At 38.3% G+C, this 13,002-nt stretch overlaps 2 protein-coding genes and 1 pseudogene across 2 annotated transcripts; all 3 read right to left on the bottom strand.

Moving 5' to 3' along the window:
• Positions 1-2,776: 2,776 nt before the first annotated feature.
• Positions 2,777-8,095, bottom strand: LOC138944172 (uncharacterized; annotated as a pseudogene).
• A 94-nt stretch (positions 8,096-8,189) lies between these two features.
• On the bottom strand, positions 8,190-11,582 carry LOC138944170 (uncharacterized). Its single transcript, XM_070315084.1, has 4 exons — positions 11,410-11,582; positions 11,259-11,325; positions 10,794-11,131; positions 8,190-10,715 (listed from the first exon to the last, which is right to left on the bottom strand). The coding sequence occupies exons 1-4, from the start codon at positions 11,444-11,446 to the stop codon at positions 10,453-10,455; spliced, it is 705 nt and encodes a 234-aa protein (XP_070171185.1). The 5' UTR covers positions 11,447-11,582; the 3' UTR covers positions 8,190-10,452.
• Positions 11,583-12,533: 951 nt separating this feature from the next.
• Positions 12,534-12,928, bottom strand: LOC138944171 (uncharacterized; the record flags this gene model as incomplete). The annotated part of the gene is made up of 1 exon (XM_070315085.1): positions 12,534-12,928. A coding segment is annotated over one exon (395 nt), but the record flags the coding sequence as incomplete, so codon positions are not given.
• Positions 12,929-13,002: the final 74 nt, after the last annotated feature.

Here is a 13,002-nt window from a genome sequence, read left to right as displayed (position 1 = left end):
AAAAAGTGAAGTAAAAAATTTTAATACAAAAATGTTGAGGCAATAGTTTTTGAATTATAAGCGATCAAATTTGCCAATGATATCGCATAAAACTAGTGCGACCCATAACTAAACATGCGCGTACCGATCTGTCAACTGTTATTGATTTTTTCAAACAACAAAATAAAATCAGCTGTGCCGCAAAAATTAATATCACACTGACTTGAAAAAAAACATGTATGCATAGTTACAAGCCTGACCGCGCGAGTTCTTTGCGGTATCATTGGCAAACTTTGATCAATTATAACTCAAAAATTATTGCAGCCTCAACATTTTTGTATTAGAATTTTTTACTCTGTTTTTACGTCTAGAATACACTAATAAATTATTTTATGGATTTTATGAGATATTCTACATATATAAGATCTTTCATATATTTACCGCATACTTTGAGGACAAATGTATATATAATAAACGGATACTTTGGAGACAAGTCCCAAATTATGCAATTCCTATATAAAATAGAAATTTATATACGTATTTTCGCAAAGTAAGAAATTAATATAAAGAAGACTTTAAATTTAAATATATATTTTGTGAATAGAATAAAAATTTCTATCACATAGGAGAATCGCATATTTTGGGAACTGTCTCCGAAGTATCTGTTCATTATATATATATATTAATTCTGAAAGTATACTGTTAATATAAGAAAGACCTCAAATTTAAACGCATGTTTTGAGGACAGGATAAAATTTTCCGTCATATATGTAAATCGCATAATTTCGGGACTGTCTCCGAAGTATTGCTTATTATATATATATTTCAGTCCTCAAAGTATGCATTGTATATAAGAAACCTATATAATTTTAAAATTATTGACTTATAAATAATTTTATAAATTGGGATATGTTATTGAGGTTGTATTACACACATTTATAACTAAAATCGAAGTGGTCTCAAAGTATACGCTTGACATATATATATATATATATATATATATATATATATATATATATATATACATATATATATATAATATATATATCGTGGGACTAATTATGATTCATATTTTATTGCATATTATTGAATTTATTATAGAATTCTTTATAAAATTATATTAAAATAGATATATTATTTTTTATTTAAAAAAATTAAATTTATATTAATAAAAAAAATAAAATGATATATAAAATTTTCATATCATTAATCCTTAAATACCACACTGCTTATATCAGTTAAAATTTCCCATTGTTGCATTTTTCAATGTATACTTTTTTCTAAATGCATTTTTTAAAGTAAAACACTATTTTTGCCTTAATACTACTATATATCGCCAATCGATTCCTTAAGAATTGTTACTCTTAAAAACACATTATCCCCTTATTATTCTCTTAAAAATCGTTTATCTTGACTGAAGTTATACTGTTTTGAAAATATAACATCCCAATTCACACCAGTGTAAAATGTAAAGATGCGCGAACGAAGTGTGGAATTTAAGGATTAAATAGATCCTTTAAAATAAAATAATTTTTATTAAAAAGATTTTTTTCTAACACGATTAAAAGAATCATAATGTTTTATTAACATTGAACCTAAGCATATTGTACATATATACACACACACGCATATACATATGTAAAACATTACAATATGTTCATATATTTTCTCCTTTATATGCTCTTTGTCCATATATGTATATAAAGAAAAATAATAAAAAGAATGATTGAAAAATAATTAGAAAAGTAATTTTTGTTTTGTTCTTCTCAGAAAGTTTTAAGAAATAATTGTTTACATGTACTTATATATAAACGTAGAAAAAATTATAAACATATTTATATGTAGATAGAGTTATATAATTTAAGGGGATCCAACAGCGACGAGCGAACTCCGACGGGTTAGCGCCCTCATCTAAGCGTAACTAAAATTATCGATAATACCGACCGAAATTATCGATAATATCAATAATTTTAGTTCCGCTGTTACCGATAATATTTCTGCATGTTTCATGAATATTTGAAAGAGAATTGTGTTCAATATGATGAAATCGGACAACATCGTGTATTTCTACTGCTCTATTGCCTCGCACGCATATCTAAGCGTATCTAAGCGTATAGATAACAGTATAACATAGACACGTGTCTGCCTTTATTGCATATTTGAACACAATTGCACACATTACTTATATGGACTTATATATATATAAGTATATATGTGCGTGTGTGTGTGTGCCTTTCCATATATCTTTCCAAGAGGAATAATATTTGGCATGTGTGTGTGTGTGGTCATGTATTGTTATATATATATGTGTGCCTTTTATGTGTGCGTATATACAAGGTGTCCCATTTTAAAGAACCCACTCAAATATCTCAGAAACACTGCATTAAATCGAAAAATGTTTCAAACAAAAATTGTGTGGCTTCAAGGGGGCCATAAAATGGTGACAATGATTTGACCTTGGAAAAACATTTGAAGGTCATATGAAAGTCAACTTTAAAATCTTAAATGGAAACCCCCATTTTTTATTTAGTATTCTTATAGCTGACATCGAGAGCTTTCCAAAACACTATAATAAAGTTTTTTTTATTATATAAATACTTTTTGAGTTATTTTATATTAATCTGACATATTTTGATATAAAAAATAAAATATTTCGTAAAATATTCAGTTTTCGATAATTTTACCGTAATACTTTTATGTACAGAATAATAAGACAAATTAATTAGTGCCAAAAAAAAAACAAATAATTGTTTAAAAAAATACATTGTAAATAATTTTCTTAAAAACAATTTTTTTTTTATACTGTTAGTCGCAGTTGCTCGAATATATCGGATGGGTGATCCGGCCTTTGCGACTGCGGACCGTAATAACGATCTGTTGCTGATTCTCGTTTGAATTTTCTTTGCCTTCCCTGCGCTTCTCGAGATTCTCTGGTTTTTGCAACTTTTATTTGTCGTCGCTTTTCCAGATTCTCGATAATAGGCGGAACAATCTTACACATGCTTTGATGTAATTGTGTAAGTACTTGTTGCGTATTATATTGAACAACTGCTCCTGCAATTCTAGCATCGTAGGAGCCTCGTTTACCAAAATTAATACGTTTTCCGCCAATTTCTTTGCAGATTATCGAATTGTATTTAATATATTGTGTTTCGTAAGCTTGAGTCTCCCCTCCTCTCGAACCCGGACACCGACGAGCCGATCCGAGCGTCGAGCGAGGTTACTGCGTTACAGCAGATTATCGAATTGAACGATTCTGCAGGATTATTTGTTAAATTTAACAATAAGCTCTCGGAGTAAGCGCTGAGATACATGACAGCAGTCTCTATTTTTGGATAGAAATCATGTAATTTTAGAAACGGTACATAATTTTTCTTTATCTCATTGCAATTCTCTTTGCATATACCGCGTGCTTCACATCGCTTATGTTTGCCAAAAATATGACTAGGAATATTCAAAATATCTTTCTGCAATTCCATAGCCAGACAATGTAGAGGTTGCCTTTCTTTTCTTTGTCGAGCGGCTGACTCTATTACCTCTTTTCGTATTTTTAAAATGTTGCTTTTTACAACATTTCGCACTTGTACAAAGCCACGCTGTCTACACATTTTTGGCTGAGTCATCTCTGCCGCACCTTTCAGCTTTTTGCACAAGTTGCGAAGCAAATGATTGGTGCATTCAATTTTTTTGACAGTCACCATATGTTCACGGTATGGTTTGTTATCAATAATGGCCTGATATACGCTACTGTCACCATCGGCAACAACTGTTTTATATATCAGTCCATGCATTTTGAGACTACATTTAAAACCTTCTACGATGGCATCGCTCTCCATGCTTGTAGAGGTCGCATTGCGATCAAAATTTTTATAGCATTTGTGAACTATTGATTCGATACCTTTTTGCTTTGCTACATCACATAGCGTGTAAAATTTATTGCGGATACCGACGAAGAGAATCTTTCTGGTGCGGTAACCAATTATGGCTCCAATACCGGAAAGAGAGTCGTAGGCATTGCCATACGATCTCTTCATCCAACTACCATCCGCTACGACTGTTATGTACGGAATACCGTTTATAACTTCGTTTCTCTCGAGAGCGAGTTACTTTTCAACTTTGCCAGCCATTTTCATCTCTTCCATGGCTGTTTTTTTAAAGTCATCGACTAAATTTTCCCTATATTTGATATAGGTTTGCTCGGACATGCAAGGAACATTTATAGCTGCACACAACTCTTCGAGCTGGGCATAACCAATACCCATTGTAACAGTTCCTGTTACAGCAGCCGTATTAGTGTCCATTGTTTCCGGCTCTGTGGGTTCTGACCAGAAGTTGGCTTCATATTTGCACATTTGGCATTTGAAGAACAACTGAGTCATTAACCCACGGCGATGAGAATTTACGAGTTTCCAATCTTTAAATTGGCACTCTATTCCTTGCATATGATTATCAAAGGTTCTGTGGATTTCATTCCACAGAAAACCAATGTCGACAATGCGACGGCCTTCAGGCTTTCCTGGATACGATTTGTATCCAGAAGGCTCTTTTCCTTTAAATTATTGTTATCTTCGCAAAATTCAACATTTTCACACATACCTGTATTTGAAGTTGACTCAACGCAGAGTACTAGAAATTGAGACGACGCCCGCACCTGCAAACGCAGCTTGAGCGTGGGCCTGAGATCGCTGCGCATCTTCTCGAAACGAAAAATCCAGGCGACGCCTACTACGGCGTCGCCGAACAGCAGTACTAGCAGCAGTATCCAGTAAAAGTGAAGCAGCCGGGCGCTGAGTCTTCTGGCGGCGATGCACCCGAGTAATTGCACCAAACCTAACTGCGCCGCCAGTGCCAGATAGCCGTAGAGCGCGGTGGGGTCGTAGACACGAGGTACACCCGGTACCACGTACCGACGTGGGTCACCGGTGAATAAAAGGGTCTGCGACACCGCAGCGGCGAAGCCGACCGCGCTACCGAGCAACACCAGGTTACAGGCGTAGATCCAGAGACGATAATATCGCATTGCGACGTCTTGACCACCGCCGGCGAGTCGTTGGGACGTCACCGACGACGGCGCCTCGTCGGCGACGCAATCGTGGCTGCTGCTGCTCCTACGGGCGCCGCCCCTCTTGAAGACGTTATTATTGTTGATATTATTGTTATTATTATTATTATTGTTATTGTTGTTATTTGTAGTAGTCGTGGTGTTGGTATCGGTCGAGTGCCGATGCTCCTCACGGTCGTCTAGCAGAAAGAGAAAGGGCGGCTTCGCGCTGCAGTCCTTCGTCGCTGTCTTTTGGCTGTGCGTCGACTGCGGGGTGACTGAACGTTGCAGCAGCATCACCGTCATACTATCGTGCCACCCTGGTGTGCGTGTCCTCGTCGTAAGGATTGTACCCCCGCGAATATGGGGGATTGAGTGGGAGAGACGGTCTAGCGCGTTACACCGTTAGTGGTGGTCGCCGCCGCGGTACTTACGACGTTAGGGAGGAAGAGGAAGAGGAGAAGGCCAATCCTCTACTTGAAACTGGCACGAATCACGCGATGCACGTCGTGCTGCATCGCCGCACCGGAAGGTCGTTGGTGGTAACGTTCATGGTTCCCCTCGTGTCACGCGCACTTTAAATCGTTGTGTATGTTGAGCGCCGTCTTGGACGTCTTGGATGTCTTCCGGTAACCATGGACGATCTCCCTGCGGACAAATGGAAAATACATAATAAAACGTGTGAAAGAAATGGAGATTTTCGAATAAATATTCTCAGGTCTATCTCTTATTACTTTATCATTCGATAATCGAATAGCTAAATTCTCAATCAATGTATCAGAATTTTAAAATTTTCAGATTGATTTGATTTTTGATCCTGGATCCTCTGCATCGTTGTACTTCTCCTTCCCTCCACTTTAACAGGGACACATGGAACGCGGAATTTAACGTTCAACGTGCGTGCATTTGAATCGAAGCCAGAAGTGGGAGAAGGATAGCGTGTGCCTCAGCGGATTGTATTTCTTTCTGACAGTTGTAGCGTGCGATAGGCGATTCTATTTATCGATTTTCGACCGCCTGGCTCTATGTAGCTCTTCTGAGGAGGGACAGAGATAAATCGTGCCAGATAGAGAGAGGATATGCGCCTGAGTGAGTGTATCGGCACGAAGAATCAAGCGATAAAGAAGCTAGAAAGAATAATATATCCGATAGTTGCGAACAAAGACGTACGATTAGAAAAAGACAAAGAGATTTAGAAAGAAGCATAATTTACGATACACTGACCAAGAAACGAAAATAAACGAGAGACAATGAAAATATATGAAGCAGAACATGAGAAAAGTTATTGTTTTCGAACATGTAACAGATCTTGGGAACGCGAGAAGAGATATAGAACGAGAAGACAACTATCTCGGTGTAAAGACGTTTTATGAGCAGTATCGTCTCGAGATCTCTTCGTCAGGATCGCACCACGGCGATAGAAGAGCTTGACTCGGCCGAAGCGATGCGCCAAAGCGTGCTCCCGTTTCCATGCATCGGCACTCGCGTTGCATGCAGGCCGCTACCACGAGTATATGTTAGTGACGCATTGTAATGAAAACACGGAAGAGCGAGAGAGCAGTAAGGGCCCCATCGATCGTTCAAACCCTGCGCGCGCTCTACACCGCTACACGACTACGAAGAAGAAACATATATAGAAGAGAACGAGCGAGAGAGAGAGAGAGAGAGAGAGAGAGAAAGAGAGACATGGAAAGCGCGTGTTACCTTCTTTTTGTTAACGAAGAAACGATTCCCAGTGTCTCGAGCAGTCAACGTCCTGACCGGCGTCCAGTATTTCTGCCTACTTTACATAATTCCACGGAGGAAAAAAAAGGAGAAGAGAGTCACGCGCGGATCGATGTCGCACGCGATGCCGCGTGCGATCTTTTCTCGATGCCGGATGCCGGAGCGAGGGACGAAGCTACTCCACCGCCTTCTATAGGGATGAGTGGACGGACGGACGGACAAACGTGATAAAAAAAGATTATCGGATAGCCTTTAATTAGATATCGATACGAGTGACATATCGAAGAAGAGGCGCGAAAAGCTAGAGAGAAAAAGGACGAGAAGAAACGCGCTCGCACGCGCACAGACACACACAAGGGAAAGGGTAGGAGAAGGAGGGCGAGGAAAGAGAGAGGGTTGGAAGGTGGTAATGGATGTAGGGAGGGAACGTGGCGTTATGCAATCTTCCTCCCGACCTTTCCGAAGGAATTTATCGTCGCTAGCAACGCTTTGTCCTATTTTCGCTGCAAGCGTCGATTACGCCGTCACTCGAATTTGTCCTTCAACTTTGACAATCGCATAATCGAGCTGATTACGCTGGTTCGTTACTTGGATCGCATTGTCGAGGATGCGCGCATCCTTGAACGCGACCACACTTTGAATCACTCTCTTCGAGAGATGCATCTTTACGCTTTAAAGTTCCAACGCGAAACTGCAATGATCGCGATCTCTTCACTGGAAGTTCAACTTGCAAAGGAACAAATATGGCACATTATTACGAGGGAACATTCCTGCGGTGCAAAGGGATGATACCGTTTGCGTTAATCGCTCCGATTTATAAGATCCATTAAATACCTCTGCATAAGATTCCTTGAGCTGAAAGGCACGCGCGATGTCAAAGAGGAAAGCCTTTCTAGAAGTTCAGTGTCTTTATGATCTTCGTCTTCGACAAAAATTCTTGCCTAGGAAAAATCCTTTCTTCGGAGGAGATTCTTGTTATCAGAGACAATCCTTTTCTTTGTTTAGAAGTTTTTCCATTCGAAAGCTGGTAAATCTGATTTTTCCTATATGTGCTTATGCCACGTAAAACACTCGAAAAGAATCCAAACCTTCCTGAAACGTTATTGACATCGGATTGCGCCTTCTACGACGCAAATTCTCACATCGCTGATATCTACGTACACGCGGATCGCTGCGTAGGCGCGATCGTTCGCCGAGAACGCGAATCGTTACGACCGGGTGTCGTCAGTCAGGTCGACCGTACGGCGGTCGGGGGGTACACGAGGAACGTAATCGTCGTCGTCGTCGTCTTCGTTTTCGTGTAGTTCGTAGCGCTACTTCCACGGGCATCGCCACGAGAGTCCTCGGCAACGTCGTCCACGTCGTTCATGCCAGTCACCCTCTTTTCCTCGTCATGCGTCCTCGTACTCGCAACACCTTTCACCACCAACGTCTCTCGATGACGTTTTTATTTTCCGACTTCTTTTTTACCGGCGTTGATAGTATCCCCTTCGTGTCGTCGTCTCCGTTCTGATCACCGTCCTAATCGCAGTCGACACTTGACAAGGCCGCTGTCAGCCGTAGCGCATGTCGCTCGTACGACGCTTCGATGCGCTGACACTCACTGCTCACTGCCACGAATCACGCAGAGGCGAGAGTTTGACCGAGCGTCGCGACGCCACGGCTATGATGCTCGATGCTTCTCGTCCGGCGCATGAGACAATATTATGCGTTACGGGAGGACGCACGCGACTTTTCTCTCCTCCCTCTCTCTATCTATATATCTATTTATCTACCTACCTATCCACCCACCTAACTAGCTAACTAGCTATCTATATCTTATATTCTTTCCATCTTCTCCTATCTATCTCGTCAACGCGGCGCCGAGGGTATGCGAACCGAAAGATAGTCGAAGACAGCGCCCGAGACTAGGCAACCGGACTGGCGACGAGTGATGGCGTGAGACTCTAGAAGGCACCGTCGCTTGAGAAATAGACTGATAAAGGGAAAACACGAAGGGAAAGTCCGCAAGGGCGGACGATCACTCTTGGAGAAAGCGAACTCCGCTTCGATCTAGGATTTCTCTTCATAAATCCACGAAATAAATTAATATTTCATATTATTATTTTGTCGCACAGAAAGAAGTCAATGAAACTTGCTTATTCGTAAAATAAATATAGGATCATCTTCAAAGAAGTATAGTATGTTTGATCGATGAGACTTGTGTTTGCGAGGGGTGCGCGGATCTTCAACTACAGCGTTGAGTATATAGAAATAGAGTTGAGGTAGAAGAGATGGAGAGATACAAATGTCCGGTCATATATTACTACCGGACGTGATAGAACTACGAAAGAGAGAGAGAGAGAAAGAATGAAAATACATATGCATGAGTTATACATTAGACAGAGGAATGGGATGAAGAGAGCGGAAGAGTAAACAGCTTAGCTCTGCCATAGGGAGAATAGGTCTTTGCATTGTCTGTCTCAAGTACCTGCTGCTCTCAACTATGTACACCCCGAAGCGAATCCTCGACATGCAATTAAATCATTACAGACCAAAGAAATGGGCCTGTTGTTTTCAACTATGTTTTTTCAAAGAGATGCTCTTTTTAAAGATGATCTCTTATTATTTTCCTATTTTTATATTTTTTTCTATGAAAAATATAACTCCGGGAAATTAATTTGTAATCGAATCTACGTCAATTCTAAATGATACTCAAGAGATTGATTATTTTCAGTACGATGGCAGAACACACGTCGGACAAAGCAGACGCAGTTGCGGTGGAGTTGCTCGAAACGTTGCCGATGCTCTGATCAAGCTCGGTTTGGAGAACACGCGGCTGATATCCGTCGTTGGTAACGACGAGCATGGAAAGGTCATTCTCGACAGTTTAGGAACCGGTGGCAAAACTATAAAACGGATGTCGGACGTTAATACCGCTAGGTACGAATTATTATAATCTTGCCACACCTTGCTACTCGTTTAACGAGTAATCGGCGATAAGAATTGTCTAACAGATCCATTAATGTTACAGATTCACAGTGATAGTAGACGTCAACGGTGAATGTCACTTCTGTGTCAGCGAAATGGAATCCTTCACGGCAATCGCCCCGGAGTTGATACGAGAGTGTCAATCGCATCTCGAAGAAGCTAGCCTTATCGTTCTCGACGGAAACCCCGGATTGGATACCATGAGCTGCGTGCTCGACATCGCGTCGCAAGCGAACGTTCCAGGTGAGTAAAAATTTCTGCAATAATTTACCGCCACTTTATTTACGAAAACGAATATTTTCTCTCTTTATTTTCTCTATTATTATCTTACATATCTATAAAAGTATTATATATAATTCCAACTCTTTTGTACATAGAAGTATTATATATAATATTTATAAAATACGTATATGAAGATTTTAAGATAAAAAATTTTATCTGATATGCGATTATAGCAATGGACGGATATTACGCATAAGAGCGAATTAGTTTAAAATAATCAGACACAAAGTAGTTAGATTGAGAAAGACGAGAATATCAACACACACACGTCTATTTTTTATCAAACTTTTAAAAAAGTCTATCTAAAAATATATTTCTTAAAAATTATAATTGGATAGATTGAAATTATAGTTAAATGTGAAAAAGATTTTTTAAAAGTTAAATCTCGCGCTCTTGTTTAGTTTAACAGTAATAAAAACTTTGTGCGGAAACTTTCTGCCAAACACGATTTAATATTATATATATCCGCTTCGTGGCAGACTGTGATGAGACTGAGGATTCGGTTGCATTTGCATTACCAGATTGCGAGATTCTTTACGCAATTTGTAACCAGTTCGCGCATCTAGATATAGAAAGAACGCAGCAAATATATGCAGCATGAACGATACGACCGCGAGACCATACGACCACGATAAATGATTGTAATTTGGATACATTAACCAGTCTCGGCGCCAACATTGTCCACCGAATATGGCTACTGCCAAGAAGAGAAGCACACCTGAAATGAAAGAACATTCAAATTAAAGTCCTCAAAATAAGGATCTTTCTTTCAACTTTAAAGTTGAAGCTTACTTACCGGCAATTGCGTCACATATGAAAGCGACAGACGACAGAATCCATTCGTAATGCAAGACAAATCTCAATGGCCACCGTATCCAGATCAGACTTATCACAAAGAAAGCAAAGAAAGAAAGTAATAAAGCTAGTGTGACAAATGCTTGCACAATCATGAGCCACACTGGCAGCAGCCACTCTCTTATAACATAATATTCCTGTGAAAAGATGTGATGGCAGCCGTCAAATTGCTTGTCAAACTGGTAATAGGGATAACGGAATTGTTCGAAGCAATACTCCCAGAGTCCCATGTGCTTAAAATTGCTGAATGTCTCCTCGTATGATTCTATCCAATACGGACTGAAAATTATTGGAGAGATCAATAATACTGCTTTGCAATTTTACATGCGCAACAAGAAATAATTATAACAAGAGAGAGCTTGAAAATTGTTATTTCATTTCCAGAAAGAAAAATAACTGCATTTACCTTATAAAAGCCATCATTAAGAGGAATAATGATACAAAGGTGAGTCCTCCGCCGAAAACAACGGCGTCTATTAACGAAAGCAAAAGCACACAATTAGTACAGAATATTCTATATTGATGCTTCATTAATTTAAGCTTGATCAATTACTTACTAGAAGCCCTGTGATACTCTTGTTTATCCACCGTCATGGTCTCTCGGTCTCTTGGCTCTCGGATAGAGACGTAAAGTCGATCGATTCAAATTATTTGATCATTGACAATTATTGTTTTCGTTTCGTTGCTCCTATTTCGTATAGAAACACTTGCCACACCTTGCATTGCGCCATTGCTGCCAACTTTACTATATGACGTTAGTGCATCTTATCAACAAACGGTAATATAGTCGCCTCAAAATTATATGTATATGTGAATTATTCTATATAATTTTTATCTAGAATTTTTATACCCATATACACAGAAATTTGCAATCTCACATCAAGAGATATAATTTAATCGAATTCAAGTTATAGTTAGATTAAAGTTTGTAGGATATGCATAAAATAAAGAATTGAATTTTGAATTAGAAATTTTATTCGATAAAGGACGGAATATAAAATTTGTTTGAATATTTCTGATTGATTTCGTTATTAAAAAAGCCTAGATTTCATCAGATACGTATTCGCATTACAATGTAAATTTACATTATACAATACATTTTGTGCAATAAAGCTTAACGATGATATAAATATATATAGAAACAATATACAGGATGTTTTATAAGTGAAAAGTTAATTAAAAATTAAGTAATAATAATGACTGCGCAATATTTACAGAATGGATAAACAATTTTTTTAAATATAATCTATAATCGATTAAATTTTAAATATTTATATTTCAATTAAAAAAATTGTCACTTGGAGTAAAAAGAATTGCACAGAAACTGTTTATATATATATATAATCGGTTTTTCAAAAGTTTTTTCTGCTATAGTGTTTTGAAGCGCGAGTTATATCAAACATCCTATATACATATATATATATATATTAACGATAACACTATCATACAGTATCATTATCCTATATATGTAATATAAAGATAGATATAAAATATCATACAAAAATATTAAACTTACATATTCTATCCTAAACTTAAATTAAAATGTAAATTTGCTTTTGTACATTCTACAGAAAGAGATTCTTCTACAAAGGTTTTGCACTTTGTGGACGGAATGATATTAGAATTTTAGTATAACATTTATGCGCAGTTCTCATGAACACATTATTGAACAATTGTTAAGTCATTCATTTAAGCGAGATTCGAGTTGAAACCGCGTTTGAGATTCTTTCAGATAATCTCGTTTCTTTCGTTGTACATTCGCCTCTACCAGGAATAAGCCGCTCGCTATTAACATGAGTACGCTACCTATGACGCCTAAAGCGAAAGACCATCCTAAATAATTATTAAAGTGTCCAGGCATCCAGCTGTCTGCGTTACCAAGGCAGGCAAATACAATAACTGCTATGCCACCGCTGAGACCACTGGCTAGTAGTAAATAACCAATAGTACTTATCAGCTCAATATATCTCTTCCGTTCTGGATCGCAGCACAGAGTAAAGAGTAATATCAGACAGAAGGATATTAGACCCAGCAGAAAGCATACCGTAAAGAAGACTTGAGTGGCTATCATAAATGCTGTAACAAAAAAAATTTTAATATTGTTAACATACTCCAATTCAATGATTTAATGTACGTGCGCTATCATTCTT

The sequence above is a fragment of the Polyergus mexicanus genome, unplaced genomic scaffold (assembly GCF_030449975.1).
Source record: "Polyergus mexicanus isolate NDT 795.1 unplaced genomic scaffold, iyPolMexi1.0 SCAF_106, whole genome shotgun sequence".
NCBI classification, from domain to species: domain Eukaryota; kingdom Metazoa; phylum Arthropoda; class Insecta; order Hymenoptera; family Formicidae; genus Polyergus; species Polyergus mexicanus.
This window is presented reverse-complemented; position numbering and strand designations above follow the sequence as displayed.